Source organism: Pseudophryne corroboree, chromosome 8 (genome assembly GCF_028390025.1).
Source record: "Pseudophryne corroboree isolate aPseCor3 chromosome 8, aPseCor3.hap2, whole genome shotgun sequence".
Lineage (NCBI taxonomy): Eukaryota > Metazoa > Chordata > Amphibia > Anura > Myobatrachidae > Pseudophryne > Pseudophryne corroboree.
In genome coordinates, this window is record NC_086451.1 from 45,834,519 (window position 1) to 45,856,566 (window position 22,048).

The following is a 22,048-nucleotide window of genomic DNA, read 5'->3' on the forward strand; positions in this document are numbered from 1 at the left end:
CAGTGCACCCACTGCTTTCTCTGTGTCACATTATAACAGGCTCAATACTATATATTAACAACACATAGCACATTATAGAGAATAGGAGGGGTCCAATGAACACTTACAGACACAGATATCACTGGAGGCATGGAGTCTCCACAGCGCACCCACTGCTTTCTCTGTGTCACATTATAACAGACTCAATACTATATATTAACACATAGCACATTATACAAAATAGGAGGGGTCCAATGAACACTTACAGACACAGGTATCACTGGAGGCATGGAGTCTCCACAGCGCACCCACTGTGTTCTCTGTGTCACATTATAACAGGCTCAATACTATATATTAACAACACACAGCACATTATAGAGAATAGGAGGAGTCCAATGAACACTTACAGACACCGGTATGACTGGAGGCATGGAGTCTCCACAGTGCACCCACTGCGTTCTCTCTGTCACATTATAACAGGCTCAATACTATATATTAACAACACATAGCACATTATACAGAATAGGAGGGATACAATGAACACTTACAGACACCGGTATCACTGGAGGCATGGAGTCTCCACTGCGCACCCACTGCGTTCTCTGTGTCACATTATAACAGACTCAATACTATATATTAACAACACATAGCACATTATAGAGAATAGGAGGGGTCCAATGAACACTTACAGACACCGGTATCACTGGAGGCATGGAGTCTCCACAGCGCACCCACTGCGTTCTCTGTGTCACATTATAACAGACTCAATACTATATATTAACAACACATAGCACATTATAGAGAATAGGAGGGGTCCAATGAACACTTACAGACACCGGTATGACTGGAGGCATGGAGTCTCCACAGTGCACCCACTGCGTTCTCTCTGTCACATTATAACAGGCTCAATACTATATATTAACAACACATAGCACATTATACAGAATAGGAGGAGTCCAATGAACACTTACAGACACCGGTATGACTGGAGGCATGGAGTCTCCACAGTGCACCCACTGCGTTCTCTCTGTCACATTATAACAGGCTCAATACTATATATTAACAACACACAGCACATTATAGAGAATAGGAGGGGTCCAATGAACACTTACAGACACCGGTATGACTGGAGGCATGGAGTCTCCACAGTGCACCCACTGCGTTCTCTCTGTCACATTATAACAGGCTCAATACTATATATTAACAACACATAGCACATTATAGAGAATAGGAGGGGTCCAATGAACACTTACAGACACCGATATCACTGGAGGCATGGAGTCTCCACAGCGCACCCACTGCGTTCTCTGTGTCACATTATAACAGACTCAATACTATATATTAACACCACATAGCACATTATAGAGAATAGGAGGGGTCCAATGAACACTTACAGACACCGGTATCACTGGAGGCATGGAGTCTCCACAGCGCACCCACTGCGTTCTCTGTGTCACATTATAACAGACTCGCCACTATATATTAACAACACATAGCACATTATACAGAATAGGAGGGGTCCAATGAACACTTACAGACACAGGTATCACTGGAGGCATGGAGTCTCCACAGCGCACCCACTGTGACTCTGTGTCACATTATAACAGGCTCAATACTATATATTAACAACACACAGCACATTATAGAGAATAGGAGGAGTCCAATGAACACTTACAGACACCGGTATGACTGGAGGCATGGAGTCTCCACAGCGCACCCACTGCGTTCTCTGCGTCACATTATAACAGGCTCAATACTATCAGTGATCGCGCTGAGCCAAAAAAAAAGTGGGTCCCAGGGACCCTTCACTTTTAAAAATTGGGGTCCTACCGGTCTTTTTATGGGTCCCATCGGAATGAAGGTTCTTATTAATTTTAATCTTGTTTGGACACTACAAAAGTGTTGCAAGATGGGGGGATGGGGGTGACCGTGCTGCTGGGCTGTGTAGCATGCAGGACACCCTGCACCAGAGTTGTAACTAGACATTTTGGTGCCCTTAGGCAGAAAGTGAATTTGTGTTCCACCACTCAGACCCTAAAGCATAGGTAGTGCGCGCCGTAGGCGCGCTGCAAAATTTAGGGTGTGGCTTCATAGGGAAGGGGCGTGACCACATAATAGTGTCAATTCACATTACACCACACAGTAGTGCCGCTTATACACATTGCACCAGGTAGAACCTCCTATGCACACTGCGCCAGGTAGAGCACGTCATACACTTTGCACCAGGAACAGCACGTTATACATTTTGCACCACGTACAGCACGTCATACACTTTGCACCAGGAACAGCACGTCATACACTTTGCACCAGGAACAGCACGTCATACACTTTGCACCAGGTAGAACACGTTATACACATTGCGCCGGGTACAGCACGTTATACACATTGCGCCGGGTACAGCACGTTATACACATTGCACCGGGTACAGCACTTTATACACTTTGCACCGGGTACAGCACGTTATACACTTTGCACCGGGTACAGCACGTTATACACTTTGCACCGGGTACAGCACGTTATACACTTTGCACCGGGTACAGCACGTTATACACTTTGCACCGGGTACAGCACGTTATACACTTTGCACCGGGTACAGCACGTTATACACTTTGCACCGGGTACAGCACGTTATACACTTTGCACCGGGTACAGCACTTTATACACTTTGCACCGGGTACAGCACGTTATACACTTTGCACCGGGTACAGCACGTTATACACTTTGCACCGGGTACAGCACGTTATACACTTTGCACCCGGTACAGCACGTTATACACTTTGCACCGGGTACAGCACGTTATACACTTTGCACCGGGTACAGCACGTTATACACTTTGCACCGGGTACAGCACATTATACACTTTGCACCGGGTACAGCACGTTATACACTTTGCACCGGGTACAGCACGTTATACACTTTGCACCGGGTACAGCACGTTATACACTTTGCACCGGGTACAGCACGTTATACACTTTGCACCGGGTACAGCACGTTATACACTTTGCACCGGGTACAGCACTTTATACACTTTGCACCGGGTACAGCACGTTATACACTTTGCACCGGGTACAGCACGTTATACACTTTGCACCGGGTACAGCACGTTATACACTTTGCACCGGGTACAGCACGTTATACACTTTGCACCGGGTACAGCACGTTATACACTTTGCACCGGGTACAGCACGTTATACACTTTGCACCGGGTACAGCACGTTATACACTTTGCACCGGGTACAGCACTTACAAGTTGCAGCCATCACCTCAGTCGTCGTCCCCAGATGCCACGGGAACCCCCCCCCCCTTCCACAGCAAGCCCAGCCACCACCTGCTTGACTCACTGGCCACGGACTGCATTCAAAACATACTGATCTGCAGTAATCACCTCTTTTTTTGGACGAAAATGCAGTCAAGAGTTAACATAAGATAAACATTGCCTTTAAACCTTATACAATACACTATATACTAGCTTGAATGACACGATGATCTACAACCGCTGACACATGAGACCCGCTGCCTGGCCTCCTCCACACTGCCCCCATGTACTGTAATGCATGTACTGTCAGGGGAATGGCTGTTACCGGCCGGCACACACAAGGGAGACGCCACTGCCAGCACTGCCCTGACCATCCCGCCAAGCTGCTGACAAGGAGCGATCATCCCCTCACGCATCACTTTTCTATCACACAAGAGCACACACCCTCAGCCACCTGCTGTCCCGCCACCTACCGCTGCATCTTCCCCCGTCTTGATCCCAGCAAATGGCTTCCTCCGCTGGCTCCTGCGGATAACCGAGGTGGCAGAGCTTCATGCCCGGCCGGAGTGGACAGCCCCCTGCCACATACGGCGGGCTGGATGTTACGGGTCCCATGCAGAGCAGAGAGGGGAAGGCGGGAGATCACACGCTCCATGGTCTCCTCCCCTTCCTCTGCCATTGGAGAGTTAAAGTGACTGACAGCACAGGACAGCGCTGCTGATTGGTCAGAGCGCGTCCTGTGGGACCCTGCGTTTTTTTTTTTGAGTCACCACTGTCAATTGTCGGGTAAAATACGCGCTATAGCGCGTATTTGCGAACACTGACTATATATTAACACCACATAGCACATTATAGAGAATAGGAGGGGTCCAATGAACACTTACAGATACCAATATCACTGGAGGCATGGAGTCTCCACAGCGCACCCACTGTGTTCTCTATGTCACATTATAACAGGCTCACTGCTATATATTAACAACACATAGCACATTATAGAGAATAGGAGGGGTCCAATGAACACTTACAGACACCGGTATCACTGGAGGCATGGAGTCTCCACAGCGCACCCACTGTGTTCTCTATGTCACATTATAACAGGCTCACTGCTATATATTAACAACACATAGCACATTATTCAGAATAGGAGGGGTCCAATGAACACTTACAGACACATATCACTGGAGGCATGGAGTCTCCACAGCGCACCCACTGTGTTCTCTGTCACATTATAACAGACTCACTACTAAGTATTAACACCGCATAGCACATTATAGAGAATAGGAGGGGTCCAATGAACACTTACAGACACCGGTATCACTGGAGGCATGGAGTCTCCACAGCACACCCACTGTGTTCTCTGTGTGTTCTCTGTGTCACATTAACACTTACAGACACAGGCCTGTAAAGTTGTTTCTATGCGGTATACAGAAAGGCAGACAATAAAATCTGCCATTAATCAATTAGTTTTATTATTTGTGCCACACGCTGTATGCAGCGCTGTACATGGGGCAGACGTAAAACCAAACGGCACAAGTACAATATATAACAGATAACCACTGCATAGTACATAGCATGAATACATGACAGTGACACCACTGACAGAGACAGGAGTACAGGGGTGAGTGTAGGGCGAGCTGCAGTCTGTAGGAGCACGTGGCGGGGGGAGGCCACAGCTCTCTATAATCCTACACCCATCAGATGGGCGAGCACTGGAGGCATGGATAGAGCTAGGGTGAGAATATTATATATCAGAGACTGGTAGAACACTGGAGGCATGGATAGAGCTAGGGTGAGAATATTATATATCAGAGACTGGTAGAACACTGGAGGCATGGATAGAGCTAGGGTGAGAATATTATATATCAGAGACTGGTAGAACACTGGAGGCATGGATAGAGCTAGGGTGAGAATATTATATATATATCAGAGACTGGTAGAACACTGGAGGCATGGATAGAGCTAGGGTGAGAATATTATATATCAGAGACTGGTAGAACACTGGAGGCATGGATAGAGCTAGGGTGAGAATATTATATATCAGAGACTGGTAGAACACTGGAGGCATGGATAGAGCTAGGGTGAGAATATTATATATATCAGAGACTGGTAGAACACTGGAGGCATGGATAGAGCTAGGGTGAGAATATTATATATCAGAGACTGGTAGAACACTGGAGGCATGGATAGAGCTAGGGTGAGAATATTATATATCAGAGTCTCGTAGAACACTGGAGGCATGGATAGAGCTAGGGTGAGAATATTATATATCAGAGACTGGTAGAACACTGGAAGCATGGATAGAGCTAGGGTGAGAATATTATATATCAGAGACTGGTAGAACACTGGAGGCATGGATAGAGCTAGGGTGAGAATATTATATATCAGAGACTGGTAGAGCACTGGAGGCATGGATAGAGCTAGGGTGAGAATATTATATATCAGAGACTGGTAGAACACTGGAGGCATGGATAGAGCTAGGGTGAGAATATTATATATCAGAGACTGGTAGAACACTGGAGGCATGGATAGTAGAGATGAGCGGGTTCGGTTTCTTTGAATCCGAACCCGCACGAACTTCACTTTTTTTTTCACGGGTCCGAGCGACTCGGATCTTCCCGCCTTGCTCGGTTAACCCGAGCGCGCCCGAACGTCATCATGACGCTGTCGGATTCTCGCGAGACTCGGATTCTATATAAGGAGCCGCGCGTCGCCGCCATTTTCACACGTGCATTGAGATTGATAGGGAGAGGACGTGGCTGGCGTCCTCTCCATTTAGATTAGATTTAGAAGAGAGAGAGAGAGAGAGATTGCTGTGATACTGTAGATTAGAAGAGAGTGCAGAGTGCAGACAGAGTTTAGTGACTGACGACCACAGTGACCAGTGACCACCAGAGACAGTGCAGTTGTTTGTTTTATTTAATATATCCGTTCTCTGCCTGAAAAAAACGATACACAGTCACACAGTGACTCAGTCTGTGTGCACTGCTCAGCCCAGTGTGCTGCACATCAATGTATTGTATATAAAGCTTATAATTGTGGGGGAGACTGGGGAGCACTGCAGGTTGTTATAGCAGGAGCCAGGAGTACATGATAAATAATATTATATTAAAATTAAACAGTGCACACTTTTGCTGCAGGAGTGCCACTGCCAGTGTGACTAGTGGTGACCAGTGCCTGACCACCAGTATATTAGTAGTATTGTATACTATCTCTTTATCAACCAGTCTATATTAGCAGCAGACACAGTACAGTGCGGTAGTTCACGGCTGTGGCTACCTCTGTGTCGGCACTCGGCAGGCAGTCCGTCCATCCATAATTGTATTATATACCACCTAACCGTGGTTTTTTTTTTCTTTCTTTATACCGTCGTCATAGTCATACTAGTTGTTACGAGTATACTACTATCTCTTTATCAACCAGTGTACAGTGCGGTAGTTCACGGCTGTGGCTACCTCTGTGTCGGAACTCGGCAGGCAGTCCGTCCATCCATAATTGTATTATAATATATACCACCTAACCGTGGTTTTTTTTTCGTTCTTTATACCGTCGTCATACTAGTTGTTACGAGTATACTACTATCTCTTTATCAACCAGTGTACAGTGCGGTAGTTCACGGCTGTGGCTACCTCTGTGTCGGAACTCGGCAGGCAGTCCGTCCATCCATAATTGTATTATAATATATACCACCTAACCGTGGTTTTTTTTTTCGTTCTTTATACCGTCGTCAAACTAGTTGTTACGAGTATACTACTATCTCTTTATCAACCAGTGTACAGTGCGGTAGTTCACGGCTGTGGCTACCTCTGTGTCGGCACTCGGCAGGCAGTCCGTCCAACCATAATTGTATTATATACCACCTAACCGTGGTTTTTTTTTCATTCTTTATACCGTCGTCATACTAGTTGTTACGAGTATACTACTATCTCTTTATCAACCAGTGTACAGTGCGGTAGTTCACGGCTGTGGCTACCTCTGTGTCGGCACTCGGCAGGCAGTCCGTCCAACCATAATTGTATTATATACCACCTAACCGTGGTTTTTTTTTCATTCTTTATACCGTCGTCATACTAGTTGTTACGAGTATACTACTATCTCTTTATCAACCAGTGTACAGTGCGGTAGTTCACGGCTGTGGCTACCTCTGTGTCGGCACTCGGCAGCCCGTCCATAATTGTATATACCAGTGACCTAACCGTGGTTTTTTTTTTCTTTCTTTATACATACATACTAGTTACGAGTATACTATCTCTTTATCAACCAGTCTATATATTAGCAGCAGACACAGTACAGTGCGGTAGTTCACGGCTGTGGCTACCTCTGTGTCGGCACTCGGCAGCCCGTCCATAATTGTATATACCACCTAACCGTGGTTTTTTTTTCTTTCTTTATACATACATACTAGTTACGAGTATACTATCTCTTTATCAACCAGTCTATATATTAGCAGCAGACACAGTACAGTGCGGTAGTTCACGGCTGTGGCTACCTCTGTGTCGGCACTCCGCAGCCCGTCCATAATTGTATATACCAGTGACCTAACCGTGGTTTTTTTTTCTTTCTTTATACATACATACTAGTTACGAGTATACTATCTCTTTATCAACCAGTCTATATATTAGCAGCAGACACAGTACAGTGCGGTAGTTCACGGCTGTGGCTACCTCTGTGTCGGCACTCGGCAGCCCGTCCATAATTGTATATACCAGTGACCTAACCGTGGTTTTTTTTTCTTTCTTTATACATACATACTAGTTACGAGTATACTATCTCTTTATCAACCAGTCTATATATTAGCAGCAGACACAGTACAGTGCGGTAGTTCACGGCTGTGGCTACCTCTGTGTCGGCACTCGGCAGCCCGTCCATAATTGTGTATACCAGTGACCTAACCGTGGTTTTTTTTTCTTTCTTTATACATACATACTAGTTACGAGTATACTATCTCTTTATCAACCAGTCTATATATTAGCAGCAGACACAGTACAGTGCGGTAGTTCACGGCTGTGGCTACCTCTGTGTCGGCACTCGGCAGCCCGTCCATAATTGTATACTAGTATCCAATCCATCCATCTGCATTGTTTACCTGAGGTGCCTTTTAGTTGTGCCTATTAAAATATGGAGAACAAAAATGTTGAGGTTCCAAAATTAGGGAAAGATCAAGATCCACTTCCACCTCGTGCTGAAGCTGCTGCCACTAGTCATGGCCGAGACGATGAAATGCCAGCAACGTCGTCTGCCAAGGCCGATGCCCAATGGCATAGTACAGAGCATGTCAAAACCAAAACACCAAATATCAGTAAAAAAAGGACTCCAAAACCTAAAATAAAATTGTCGGAGGAGAAGCGTAAACTTGCCAATATGCCATTTACCACACGGAGTGGCAAGGAACGGCTGAGGCCCTGGCCTATGTTCATGGCTAGTGGTTCAGCTTCACATGAGGATGGAAGCACTCAGCCTCTCGCTAGAAAACTGAAAAGACTCAAGCTGGCAAAAGCACCGCAAAGAACTGTGCGTTCTTTGAAATCCCAAATCCACAAGGAGAGTCCAATTGTGTCGGTTGCGATGCCTGACCTTCCCAACACTGGACGTGAAGAGCATGCGCCTTCCACCATTTGCACGCCCCCTGCAAGTGCTGGAAGGAGCACCCGCAGTCCAGTTCCTGATAGTCAGATTGAAGATGTCAGTGTTGAAGTACACCAGGATGAGGAGGATATGGGTGTTGCTGGCGCTGGGGAGGAAATTGACCAGGAGGATTCTGATGGTGAGGTGGTTTGTTTAAGTCAGGCACCCGGGGAGACACCTGTTGTCCGTGGGAGGAATATGGCCGTTGACATGCCAGGTGAAAATACCAAAAAAATCAGCTCTTCGGTGTGGAGGTATTTCACCAGAAATGCGGACAACAGGTGTCAAGCCGTGTGTTCCCTTTGTCAAGCTGTAATAAGTAGGGGTAAGGACGTTAACCACCTCGGAACATCCTCCCTTATACGTCACCTGCAGCGCATTCATAATAAGTCAGTGACAAGTTCAAAAACTTTGGGTGACAGCGGAAGCAGTCCACTGACCAGTAAATCCCTTCCTCTTGTAACCAAGCTCACGCAAACCACCCCACCAACTCCCTCAGTGTCAATTTCCTCCTTCCCCAGGAATGCCAATAGTCCTGCAGGCCATGTCACTGGCAAGTCTGACGAGTCCTCTCCTGCCTGGGATTCCTCCGATGCATCCTTGCGTGTAACGCCTACTGCTGCTGGCGCTGCTGTTGTTGCCGCTGGGAGTCGATGGTCATCCCAGAGGGGAAGTCGTAAGCCCACTTGTACTACTTCCAGTAAGCAATTGACTGTTCAACAGTCCTTTGCGAGGAAGATGAAATATCACAGCAGTCATCCTACTGCAAAGCGGATAACTGAGTCCTTGACAACTATGTTGGTGTTAGACGTGCGTCCGGTATCCGCCGTTAGTTCACAGGGAACTAGACAATTTATTGAGGCAGTGTGCCCCCGTTACCAAATACCATCTAGGTTCCACTTCTCTAGGCAGGCGATACCGAGAATGTACACGGACGTCAGAAAAAGACTCACCAGTCTCCTAAAAAATGCAGTTGTACCCAATGTCCACTTAACCACGGACATGTGGACAAGTGGAGCAGGGCAGGGTCAGGACTATATGACTGTGACAGCCCACTGGGTAGATGTATGGACTCCCGCCGCAAGAACAGCAGCGGCGGCACCAGTAGCAGCATCTCGCAAACGCCAACTCTTTCCTAGGCAGGCTACGCTTTGTATCACCGCTTTCCAGAATACGCACACAGCTGAAAACCTCTTACGGCAACTGAGGAAGATCATCGCGGAATGGCTTACCCCAATTGGACTCTCCTGTGGATTTGTGGCATCGGACAACGCCAGCAATATTGTGTGTGCATTAAATATGGGCAAATTCCAGCACGTCCCATGTTTTGCACATACCTTGAATTTGGTGGTGCAGAATTTTTTAAAAAACGACAGGGGCGTGCAAGAGATGCTGTCGGTGGCCAGAAAAATTGCGGGACACTTTCGGCGTACAGGCACCACGTACAGAAGACTGGAGCACCACCAAAAACTACTGAACCTGCCCTGCCATCATCTGAAGCAAGAAGTGGTAACGAGGTGGAATTCAACCCTCTATATGCTTCAGAGGTTGGAGGAGCAGCAAAAGGCCATTCAAGCCTATACAATTGAGCACGATATAGGAGATGGAATGCACCTGTCTCAAGTGCAGTGGAGAATGATTTCAACGTTGTGCAAGGTTCTGATGCCCTTTGAACTTGCCACACGTGAAGTCAGTTCAGACACTGCCAGCCTGAGTCAGGTCATTCCCCTCATCAGGCTTTTGCAGAAGAAGCTGGAGGCATTGAAGAAGGAGCTAAAAGGGAGCGATTCCGCTAGGCATGTGGGACTTGTGGATGCAGCCCTTAATTCGCTTAACAAGGATTCACGGGTGGTCAATCTGTTGAAATCAGAGCACTACATTTTGGCCACCGTGCTCGATCCTAGATTTAAAGCCTACCTTGGATCTCTCTTTCCGGCAGACACAGGTCTGCTGGGGTTGAAAGACCTGCTGGTGACAAAATTGTCAAGTCAAGCGGAACGCGACCTGTCAACATCTCCTCCTTCACATTCTCCCGCAACTGGGGGTGCGAGGAAAAGGCTCAGAATTCCGAGCCCACCCGCTGGCGGTGATGCAGGGCAGTCTGGAGCGACTGCTGATGCTGACATCTGGTCCGGACTGAAGGACCTGACAACGATTACGGACATGTCGTCTACTGTCACTGCATATGATTCTCTCAACATTGATAGAATGGTGGAGGATTATATGAGTGACCGCATCCAAGTAGGCACGTCACACAGTCCGTACTTATACTGGCAGGAAAAAGAGGCAATTTGGAGGCCCTTGCACAAACTGGCTTTATTCTACCTAAGTTGCCCTCCCACAAGTGTGTACTCCGAAAGAGTGTTTAGTGCCGCCGCTCACCTTGTCAGCAATCGGCGTACGAGGTTACATCCAGAAAATGTGGAGAAGATGATGTTCATTAAAATGAATTATAATCAATTCCTCCGCGGAGACATTGACCAGCAGCAATTGCCTCCACAAAGTACACAGGGAGCTGAGATGGTGGATTCCAGTGGGGACGAATTGATAATCTGTGAGGAGGGGGATGTACACGGTGATATATCGGAGGGTGAAGATGAGGTGGACATCTTGCCTCTGTAGAGCCAGTTTGTGCAAGGAGAGATTAATTGCTTCTTTTTTGGGGGGGGTCCAAACCAACCCGTCATATCAGTCACAGTCGTGTGGCAGACCCTGTCACTGAAATGATGGGTTGGTTAAAGTGTGCATGTCCTGTTTCGTTTATACAACATAAGGGTGGGTGGGAGGGCCCAAGGATAATTCCATCTTGCACCTCTTTTTTCTTTTCTTTTTCTTTGCATCATGTGCTGATTGGGGAGGGTTTTTTGGAAGGGACATCCTGCGTGACACTGCAGTGCCACTCCTAAATGGGCCCGGTGTTTGTGTCGGCCACTAGGGTCGCTAATCTTACTCACACAGTCAGCTACCTCATTGCGCCTCTTTTTTTCTTTGCGTCATGTGCTGTTTGGGGAGGGTTTTTTGGAAGGGACATCCTGCGTGACACTGCAGTGCCACTCCTAGATGGGCCCGGTGTTTGTGTCGGCCACTAGGGTCGCTAATCTTACTCACACAGCTACCTCATTGCGCCTCTTTTTTTCTTTGCGTCATGTGCTGTTTGGGGAGGGTTTTTTGGAAGGGACATCCTGCGTGACACTGCAGTGCCACTCCTAGATGGGCCCGGTGTTTGTGTCGGCCACTAGGGTCGCTTATCTTACTCACACAGCGACCTCGGTGCAAATTTTAGGACTAAAAATAATATTGTGAGGTGTGAGGTATTCAGAATAGACTGAAAATGAGTGTAAATTATGGTTTTTGAGGTTAATAATACTTTGGGATCAAAATGACCCCCAAATTCTATGATTTAAGCTGTTTTTTAGTGTTTTTGGAAAAAAACACCCGAATCCAAAACACACCCGAATCCGACAAAAATAATTCGGTGAGGTTTTGCCAAAACGCGTTCGAACCCAAAACACGGCCGCGGAACCGAACCCAAAACCAAAACACAAAACCCGAAAAATTTCAGGCGCTCATCTCTAATGGATAGAGCTAGGGTGAGAATATTATATATATCAGAGACTGGTAGAACACTGGAGGCATGGATAGAGCTAGGGTGAGAATATTATATATCAGAGACTGGTAGAACACTGGAGGCATGGATAGAGCTAGGGTGAGAATATTATATATCAGAGTCTCGTAGAACACTGGAGGCATGTATAGAGCTAGGGTGAGAATATTATATATCAGAGACTGGTAGAACACTGGAAGCATGGATAGAGCTAGGGTGAGAATATTATATATCAGAGACTGGTAGAACACTGGAGGCATGGATAGAGCTAGGGTGAGAATATTATATATCAGAGACTGGTAGAACACTGGAGGCATGGATAGAGCTAGTGTGAGAATATTATATATCAGAGACTGGTAGAACACTGGAGGCATGGATAGAGCTAGTGTGAGAATATTATATATCAGAGACTGGTAGAACACTGGAGGCATGGATAGAGCTAGGGTGAGAATATTATATATCAGAGACTGGTAGAACACTGGAGGCATGGATAGAGCTAGGGTGAGAATATTATATATCAGAGACTGGTAGAACACTGGAGGCATGGATAGAGCTAGGGTGAGAATATTATATATATCAGAGACTGGTAGAACACTGGAGGCATGGATAGAGCTAGGGTGAGATATTATATATCAGAGACTGGTAGAACACTGGAGGCATGGATAGAGCTAGGGTGAGAATATTATATATATCAGAGACTGGTAGAACACTGGAGGCATGGATAGAGCTAGGGTGAGAATATTACATATCAGAGACTGGTAGAACACTGGAGGCACGGATAGAGCTAGGGTGAGATATTATATATCAGTGACTGGTAGAACACTGGAGGCATGGATAGAGCTAGGGTGAGAATATTATATATCAGAGACTGGTAGAACACGAGGCATGGATAGAGTTAGGGTGAGAATATTATATATCAGAGACTGGTAGAACACTGGAGGCATGGATAGAGCTAGGGTGAGAATATTATATATCAGAGACTGGTAGAACACTGGAGGCATGGATAGAGCTAGGGTGAGCATATTATATATCAGACACTAGTAGAACACTGGAGGCATGGATAGAGCTAGGGTGAGAATATTATATATCAGAGACTGGTAGAACACTGGAGGCATGGATAGAGCTAGGGTGAGAATATTATATATCAGAGACTGGTAGAACACTGGAGGCATGGATAGAGCTAGGGTGAGAATATCTCCTATATATTTGCTCAAGTCTGTGACTCTGCCCGTAACGCTGGGCGGAGTCACAGCGGTGGGCGGAGTCACAGAGCCCGCCCACCACATGTGCAGCAAGTCTCTGCTCCTGCTGCCTGTCCATGTCACACCCCTTCCCCTCCCCCCCCCAGCAAATCTGACTAACCAGCCACGGCGCGCCGAACAACAACAACTGCTGCCCCCGGCATACACATTAGGAGGGACGGGTGGTGCAGGAGAAGGCTCTCATAGCCCTCCCTGCCCCGCGTACACAGACCCGCCGCCTCCTCCGCACACATCCCGCTGTCAGGAGCAGAGTGCTGCAGTGACGTCATCTCCTGCAGCACTCTCCTCCGGTCACACAGCCGGCACACACACTCTGCAGTCTCCGGTGGCTGCCAGCATCTACAGGCAAGCTGGAAACACCCCCGGAGCGAGAGAGAAAAGACCCGCGAGGCCACGCCCCTTTTACTCTAGGCCACGCCCCCATTTCGCCGTGCGTGGGGGGGGGGCCTGGGGGAGGAAATGTCATAGTACAGACGCCTCTGGATACTGAACTATTTCACAGCCTGCAGCAGCCACCCACAGCCCCAACGGTGAGTCCCTCCGCCCATCCTAGCCACTGTATGTCTGGTCACCACTTTACACAACTCCACCCCCTCCACTACTTCCCCCCCTTTCTTCATCAGCTTCCTCACTGGGGACCCTCCCTACCGCCCCGCGTCTCTGTATTCCCTCCCTACCGCCCCGCGTCTCACTATCCCCTCCCAACCGCCCCGCGTCTCTTTCCCCTACCTACCGCCCCGCGTCTCTCTATCCCCTCCCAACCGCCCCGCGTCTCTTTCCCCTACCTACCGCCCCGCGTCTCTCTATCCCCTCCCAACCGCCCGCGTCTCTTTCCCCTCCCTACTGCCCCGCGTCACTCTATCCCCTCCCAACCGCCCCGCGTCTCTTTCCCTTACCTACCGCCCCGCGTCTCTCTATCCCCTCCCAACCGCCCCGCGTCTCTTTCCCCTACCTACCGCCCCGCGTCTCTCTATCCCCTCCCAACCGCCCCGCGTCTCTCTATCCCCTCCCTACCGCCCCGCGTCTCTGTCCCCTCCCTACCGCCCCGCGTCTCTCTGTCCCCTCCCTACCGCCCCGCGTCTCTGTCCCCTCCCTACCGCCCCGCGTCTCCCTGTCCCCTCCCTACCGGCCGCGTCTCTGTCCCCTCCCTACCGCCCCGCGTCTCTCTATCCCCTCCCAACCGCCCCGTGTCTTTCTGTCCCCTCCCTACCGCCCCGCGTCTCTGTATCCCCTCCCTACCGCCCCGCGTCTCTCTCTCCCCTCCCAACCGCCCCGCGTCTCTTTCCCCTACCTACCGCCCCGCGTCTCTTTCCCCTCCCTACCGCCCCGCGTCTCTCTATCCCCTCCCTACCGCCCCGCGTCTCTCTGTCCCCTCCCTACCGCCCGCGTCTCTCTGTCCCCTCCCTACCGCCCCGCTTCTCTGTCCCCTCCCTACCGCCCCGCGTCTCCCTGTCCCCTCCCTACCGGCCGCGTCTCTCTGTCCCCTCCCTACCGGCCGCGTCTCTCTGTCCCCTCCCTACCGCCCCGCGTCTCTCTATCCCCTCCCAACCGCCCCGTGTCTCTCTGTCCCCTCCCTACCGCCCCGCGTCTCTGTATCCCCTCCCTACCGCCCCGCGTCTCTCTCTCCCCTCCCAACCGCCCGCGTCTCTTTCCCCTCCCTACCGCCCCGCGTCTCTCTATCCCCTCCCAACCGCCCCGCGTCTCTCTGTCCCCTCCCTACCGCCCGCGTCTCTCTGTCCCCTCCCTACCGCCCCGCGTCTCTGTCCCCTCCCTACCGCCCCGCGTCTCCCTGTCCCCCCACCGGCCGCGTCTCTCTGTCCCCTCCCTACCGCCCCGCGTCTCTCTATCCCCTCCCAACCGCCCCGTGTCTCTCTGTCCCCTCCCTACCGCCCCGCGTCTCTGTATCCCCTCCCTACCGCCCCGCGTCTCTCTCTCCCCTCCCAACCGCCCCGCGTCTCTTTCCCCTACCTACCGCCCCGCGTCTCTTTCCCCTCCCTACCGCCCCGCGTCTCTCTATCCCCTCCCAACCGCCCCGCGTCTCTCTATCCCCTCCCTACCGCCCCGCGTCTCTCTATCCCCTCCCAACCGCCCCGCGTCTCTGTCCCCTCCCTACCGCCCGCGTCTCTCTGTCCCCTCCCTACCGCCCCGCGTCTCTCTGTCCCCTCCCTACCGCCCCGCGTCTCCCTGTCCCCTCCCTACCGCCCCGCGTCTCTCTGTCCCCTCCCAACCGCCCCGTGTCTCTCTGTACCCTCCCTACCGCCCCGCGTCTCTCTGTCCCCTCCCTACCGCCCCCCGCGTCTCTCTGTCCCCTCCCTACCGCCCCGCGTCTCTATATCCCCTCCCTACCGCCCCGCCTCTACCACCCGCGTCTCTCTGTCCCCTCCCTACCGCCCCACATCTCTGTATCCACTCCCTACCGCCCGCGCCTCTCTGTCCCCTCCCTACCGCCCTGCGTCTCTCTGTCCCATCCCTACCGCCCCGTGTTTCTCTGTCCCCTCCCTATCGCCCCACGTCTTTGTATCCACTCCCTACCACCCTGCGTCTCTCTATCCCCTCCCTAACGCCCCGCGTCTCTGTATCCCCTCCCTACCACCCCGCGTCTCTGTATCCCCTCCCTATCGCCCCGCGTCTCTGTATCCCCTCCCTACCGCCCCGCGTCTCTGTATCCCCTCCCTACCACCCCGCGTCTCTGTATCCCCTCCCTATCGCCCCGCGTCTCTCTATACCCTCCCTACCGCCCCGCATCTCTGTATCCCCTCCCTACCGCCCCGCGTCTCTGTATCCCCTTCCTACCGCCCTGCGTCTCTGTCCCCTCCGTACCGCCCCACGTCTCTGTATCCTCTCCCTACCGCCCTGCGTCTCTGTATCCTCTCCCTACCCCTCTGCGTCCCATACACGGTCCATACCACCGGCTCCTTGATACCTCCCTGACAAACCCTCACCAGGAGGACAGGAGCCATAACCCCCTGCGGTGCCCCCCATAGTTACCGGTATATTGGTGATGCTCTGCTGTGCCGCCTCCTCCCTATCCCTCACTCGGCAAGCGCAGGGCGCAAGCCCAGCACCGAGCACATGACCGTGCTGTCAATGCCCATTGGCCCTGGCAGCAGCACCAGCCTGTGCACCCTCCTCCTACTGCACCTGAGGGGGGCACGCACATAGCGCATGCAGAGGGGACTGGTGCACCTGCGGCCGCGTGGAGACATTGCGTGCGCAACATGTCCGCGTTTCTACACCTGAAGGATGGTACGGTGTAGAGAGAGGACACAGCTGCCTCTGTTCCGCATTGTACCAGCACTCCTCTCTGTGTCTAATGACACCGTATACCTCTTCATGCGGGTATGTGTATATCACATACATCCTTATCCGTGTCCTATATATTGTTACACATTCAATCATATAGTTAGAGGTCCTGCACCCACCCCCCACCTGCATCCACCTCCCCCTCCACCCGCAGTATCTACATACTCCCTGCCTCATCCGCCCCCCCCCCCCCCCCCCCGCGCACCCGCTACATTCTGTACATCGTGCCCTGCAGGCACCGTTAACGCAGTCGCAAGGGCCTACAACCCCTTCACCATCTCAAGCCCTTTCGTCGTGCAATATTTGACCACTGACAAACCTAGGAATGCAGGTAATACTCATACAAATATTAAACCCCAGCAAGGCGTGCAGGGGTTAAGGGGGCGTAGCCCCTTTCGACGGTGTGAAGAGCGCCCGTAGTTATATATATCAGAGACTGGTAGAACACTGGAGGCATGGATAGAGTTAGGGTGAGAATATTATATATCAGAGACTGGTAGAACACTGGAGGCATGGATAGAGCTAGGGTGAGAATATTATATATATCAGAGACTGGTAGAACACTGGAGGCATGGATAGAGCTAGGGTGAGATATTATATATCAGAGACTGGTAGAACACTGGAGGCATGGATAGAGCTAGGGTGAGAATATTATATATCAGAGACTGGTAGAACACTGGAGGCATGGATAGAGCTAGGGTGAGATATTATATATCAGAGACTGGTAGAACACTGGAGGCATGGATAGAGCTAGGGTGAGAATATTATATATCAGAGACTGGTAGAACACTGGAGGCATGGATAGAGCTAGGGTGAGAATATTATATATCAGAGACTGGTAAAACACTGGAGGCATGGATAGAGCTAGGGTGAGATATTATATATCAGAGACTGGTAGAACACTGGAGGCATGGATAGAGCTAGGGTGAGAATATTATATATCAGAGACTGGTAGAACACTGGAGGCATGGATAGAGCTAGGGTGAGAATATTATATATCAGAGACTGGTAGAACACTGGAGGCATGGATAGAGCTAGGGTGAGAATATTATATATCAGAGACTGGTAGAACACTGGAGGCATGGATAGAGCTAGGGTGAGAATATTATATATCAGACACTAGTAGAACACTGGAGGCATGGATAGAGCTAGGGTGAGAATATTAAATATCAGAGACTGGTAGGAGGTGGAGAGGATGGTATTCTGTAACTACAGCGGCATTAACCTGCTCAGCATATACATGCATATATAACAAGCGTGCCATACCGTTTCTGCTGCTCCTCTGTGAGCAAGTTGGGTTTCAGGTCGGCCGGCCAGGGGTTGCATTCAGGCGTGAGGGTGGCCTGGAAGTGGGCGCTAGAGAACAGCTCTCTCAAAAACTCCTCATTCTCACGGGCACAAGAAACAGCGCTGCAAGAGGAAACGACATGAGCCAATGATAAGAAAGCAAACAAGCCACAAAAATAAGGTCAATGATAAAGCCGACACCCTATGTGCATACAGTAACAGTGCCGGTAGCTGGGGCTATTCCCATGTGCATACAGTAGCAGTGCCGGTAGCTGGGGCTATTCCCATGTGCACACAGTAGCAGTTCCGGTAGCTGGGGCTATTCCCATGTGCATACAGTAGCAGTGCCGGTAGCTGGGTCTATTCCCATGTGCATACAGTAGCAGTGTCGGTAGCTGGGGCTATTCCCATGTGCATACAGTAGCAGTGCCGGTAGCTGGGGCTATTCCCATGTGCACACAGTAGCAGTGCCAGTAGCTGGGGCTATTCTCATGTGCATACAGTAGCAGTGCCAGTAGCTGGGGCTATTCTCATGTGCATACAGTAGCAGTGCCGGTAGCTGGGGCTATTCCCATGTGCACACAGTAGCAGTTCCGGTAGCTGGGGCTATTCCCATGTGCATACAGTAGCAGTGCCGGTAGCTGGGTCTATTCCCATGTGCATACAGTAGCAGTGTCGGTAGCTGGGGCTATTCCCATGTGCATACAGTAGCAGTGCCGGTAGCTGGGGCTATTCCCATGTGCACACAGTAGCAGTGCCAGTAGCTGGGGCTATTCCCATGTGCACACAGTAGCAGTGCCAGTAGCTGGTGCTATTCTCATGTGCATACAGTAGCAGTGCCAGTAGCTGGGGCTATTCCCATGTGCATACAGTAGCAGTGCCGGTAGCTGGGGCTATTCCCATGTGCACACAGTAGCAGTTCCGGTAGCTGGGGCTATTCCCATGTGCATACAGTAGCAGTGCCGGTAGCTGGGTCTATTCCCATGTGCATACAGTAGCAGTGTCGGTAGCTGGGGCTATTCCCATGTGCATACAGTAGCAGTGCCGGTAGCTGGGGCTATTCCCATGTGCACACAGTAGCAGTGCCAGTAGCTGGGGCTATTCTCATGTGCATACAGTAGCAGTGCCAGTAGCTGGGGCTATTCTCATGTGCATACAGTAGCAGTGCCGGTAGCTGGGGCTATTCCCATGTGCACAGCAGTGCTGGTAGCTGGGGCTATTCCCATGTGCATACAGTAGCAGTGCCAGTAGCTGGGGCTATTCCCATGTGCATACAGTAGCAGTGCCGGTAGCTGGGTCTATTCCCATGTGCATACAGTAGCAGTGCCAGTAGCTGGGGCTATTCTCATGTGCATACAGTAGCAGTGCCGGTAGCTGGGTCTATTCCCATGTGCACAGCAGTGCCGGTAGCTGGGGCTATTCCCATGTGCATACAGTAGCAGTGCCGGTAGCTGGGGCTATTCCCATGTGCATACAGTAGCAGTGCCGGTAGCTGGGTCTATTTCCATGTGCACAGCAGTGCCAGTAGCTGGGGCTATTCTCATGTGCATACAGTAGCAGTGCCGGTAGCTGGGGCTATTCCCATGTACACAGCAGTGCTGGTAGCTGGGGCTATTCCCATGTGCATATAGTAGCAGTGCCGGTAGCTGGGTCTATTCCCATGTGCATACAGTAGCAGTGCCAGTAGCTGGGGCTATTCTCATGTGCATACAGTAGCAGTGCCGGTAGCTGGGTCTATTCCCATGTGCACAGCAGTGCCGGTAGCTGGGGCTATTCCCATGTGCATACAGTAGCAGTGCCGGTAGCTGGGGCTATTCCCATGTGCATACAGTAGCAGTGCCGGTAGCTGGGTCTATTTCCATGTGCACAGCAGTGCCGGTAGCTGGGGCTATTCCCATGTGCATACAGTAGCAGTGCCAGTAGCTGGGGCTATTCCCATGTGCATACAGTAGCAGTGCCGGTAGCTGGGTCTATTCCCATGTGCATACAGTAGCAGTGCCGGTAGCTGGGGCTATTCTCATGTGCATACAGTAGCAGTGCCGGTAGCTGGGTCTATTCCCATGTGCACAGCAGTGCCGGTAGCTGGGGCTATTCCCATGTGCATACAGTAGCAGTGCCGGTAGCTGGGGCTATTCCCATGTGCATACAGTAGCAGTGCCGGTAGCTGGGGCTATTCCCATGTGCATACAGTAGCAGTGCCGGTAGCTGGGTCTATTCCCATGTGCATACAGTAACAGTGTCGGTAGCTGGGGCTATTCCCATGTGCATACAGTAGCAGTGCCGGTAGCTGGGGCTATTCCCATGTGCACACAGTAGCAGTGCCAGTAGCTGGGGCTATTCTCATGTGCATACAGTAGCAGTGCCAGTAGCTGGGGCTATTCTCATGTGCATACAGTAGCAGTGCCGGTAGCTGGGGCTATTCCCATGTGCACAGCAGTGCTGGTAGCTGGGGCTATTCCCATGTGCATACAGTAGCAGTGCCAGTAGCTGGGTCTATTCCCATGTGCATACAGTAGCAGTGCCAGTAGCTGGGGCTATTCTCATGTGCATACAGTAGCAGTGCCGGTAGCTGGGTCTATTCCCATGTGCACAGCAGTGCCGGTAGCTGGGGCTATTCCCATGTGCATACAGTAGCAGTGCCGGTAGCTGGGGCTATTCCCATGTGCATACAGTAGCAGTGCCGGTAGCTGGGTCTATTTCCATGTGCACAGCAGTGCCAGTAGCTGGGGCTATTCTCATGTGCATACAGTAGCAGTGCCGGTAGCTGGGGCTATTCCCATGTGCACAGCAGTGCTGGTAGCTGGGGCTATTCCCATGTGCATACAGTAGCAGTGCCGGTAGCTGGGTCTATTCCCATGTGCATATAGTAGCAGTGCCGGTAGCTGGGTCTATTCCCATGTGCATACAGTAGCAGTGCCAGTAGCTGGGGCTATTCTCATGTGCATACAGTAGCAGTGCCGGTAGCTGGGTCTATTCCCATGTGCATACAGTAGCAGTGCCGGTAGCTGGGGCTATTCCCATGTGCACAGCAGTGCCGGTAGCTGGGGCTATTCCCATGTGCATACAGTAGCAGTGCCGGTAGCTGGGGCTATTCCCATGTGCATACAGTAGCAGTGCCGGTAGCTGGGTCTATTTCCATGTGCACAGCAGTGTCGGTAGCTGGGGCTATTCCCATGTGCATACAGTAGCAGTGCCAGTAGCTGGGGCTATTCCCATGTGCATACAGTAGCAGTGCCGGTAGCTGGGTCTATTCCCATGTGCATACAGTAGCAGTGCCGGTAGCTGGGTCTATTCCCATGTGCATACAGTAACAGTGTCGGTAGCTGGGGCTATTCCCATGTGCATACAGTAGCAGTGCCGGTAGCTGGGGCTATTCCCATGTGCACACAGTAGCAGTGCCAGTAGCTGGGGCTATTCTCATGTGCATACAGTAGCAGTGCCAGTAGCTGGGGCTATTCTCATGTGCATACAGTAGCAGTGCCGGTAGCTGGGGCTATTCCCATGTGCACAGCAGTGCTGGTAGCTGGGGCTATTCCCATGTGCATACAGTAGCAGTGCCAGTAGCTGGGTCTATTCCCATGTGCATACAGTAGCAGTGCCAGTAGCTGGGGCTATTCTCATGTGCATACAGTAGCAGTGCCGGTAGCTGGGTCTATTCCCATGTGCACAGCAGTGCCGGTAGCTGGGGCTATTCCCATGTGCATACAGTAGCAGTGCCGGTAGCTGGGGCTATTC

General features: G+C 50.9%; 1 protein-coding gene across 1 annotated transcript in view; it reads right to left on the minus strand.

Moving 5' to 3' along the window:
- The window catches only part of LOC134949743 (HAUS augmin-like complex subunit 7), a 118,617-nt gene that overhangs the window by 49,220 nt on the left and 47,349 nt on the right, over positions 1 to 22,048 (minus strand). The window contains exon 3 of the mRNA XM_063938490.1: positions 18,293 to 18,463. Coding sequence (XP_063794560.1) covers positions 18,293 to 18,463 — 171 coding nt within the window. The remainder of the gene's footprint in view (positions 1 to 18,292; positions 18,464 to 22,048) is intronic.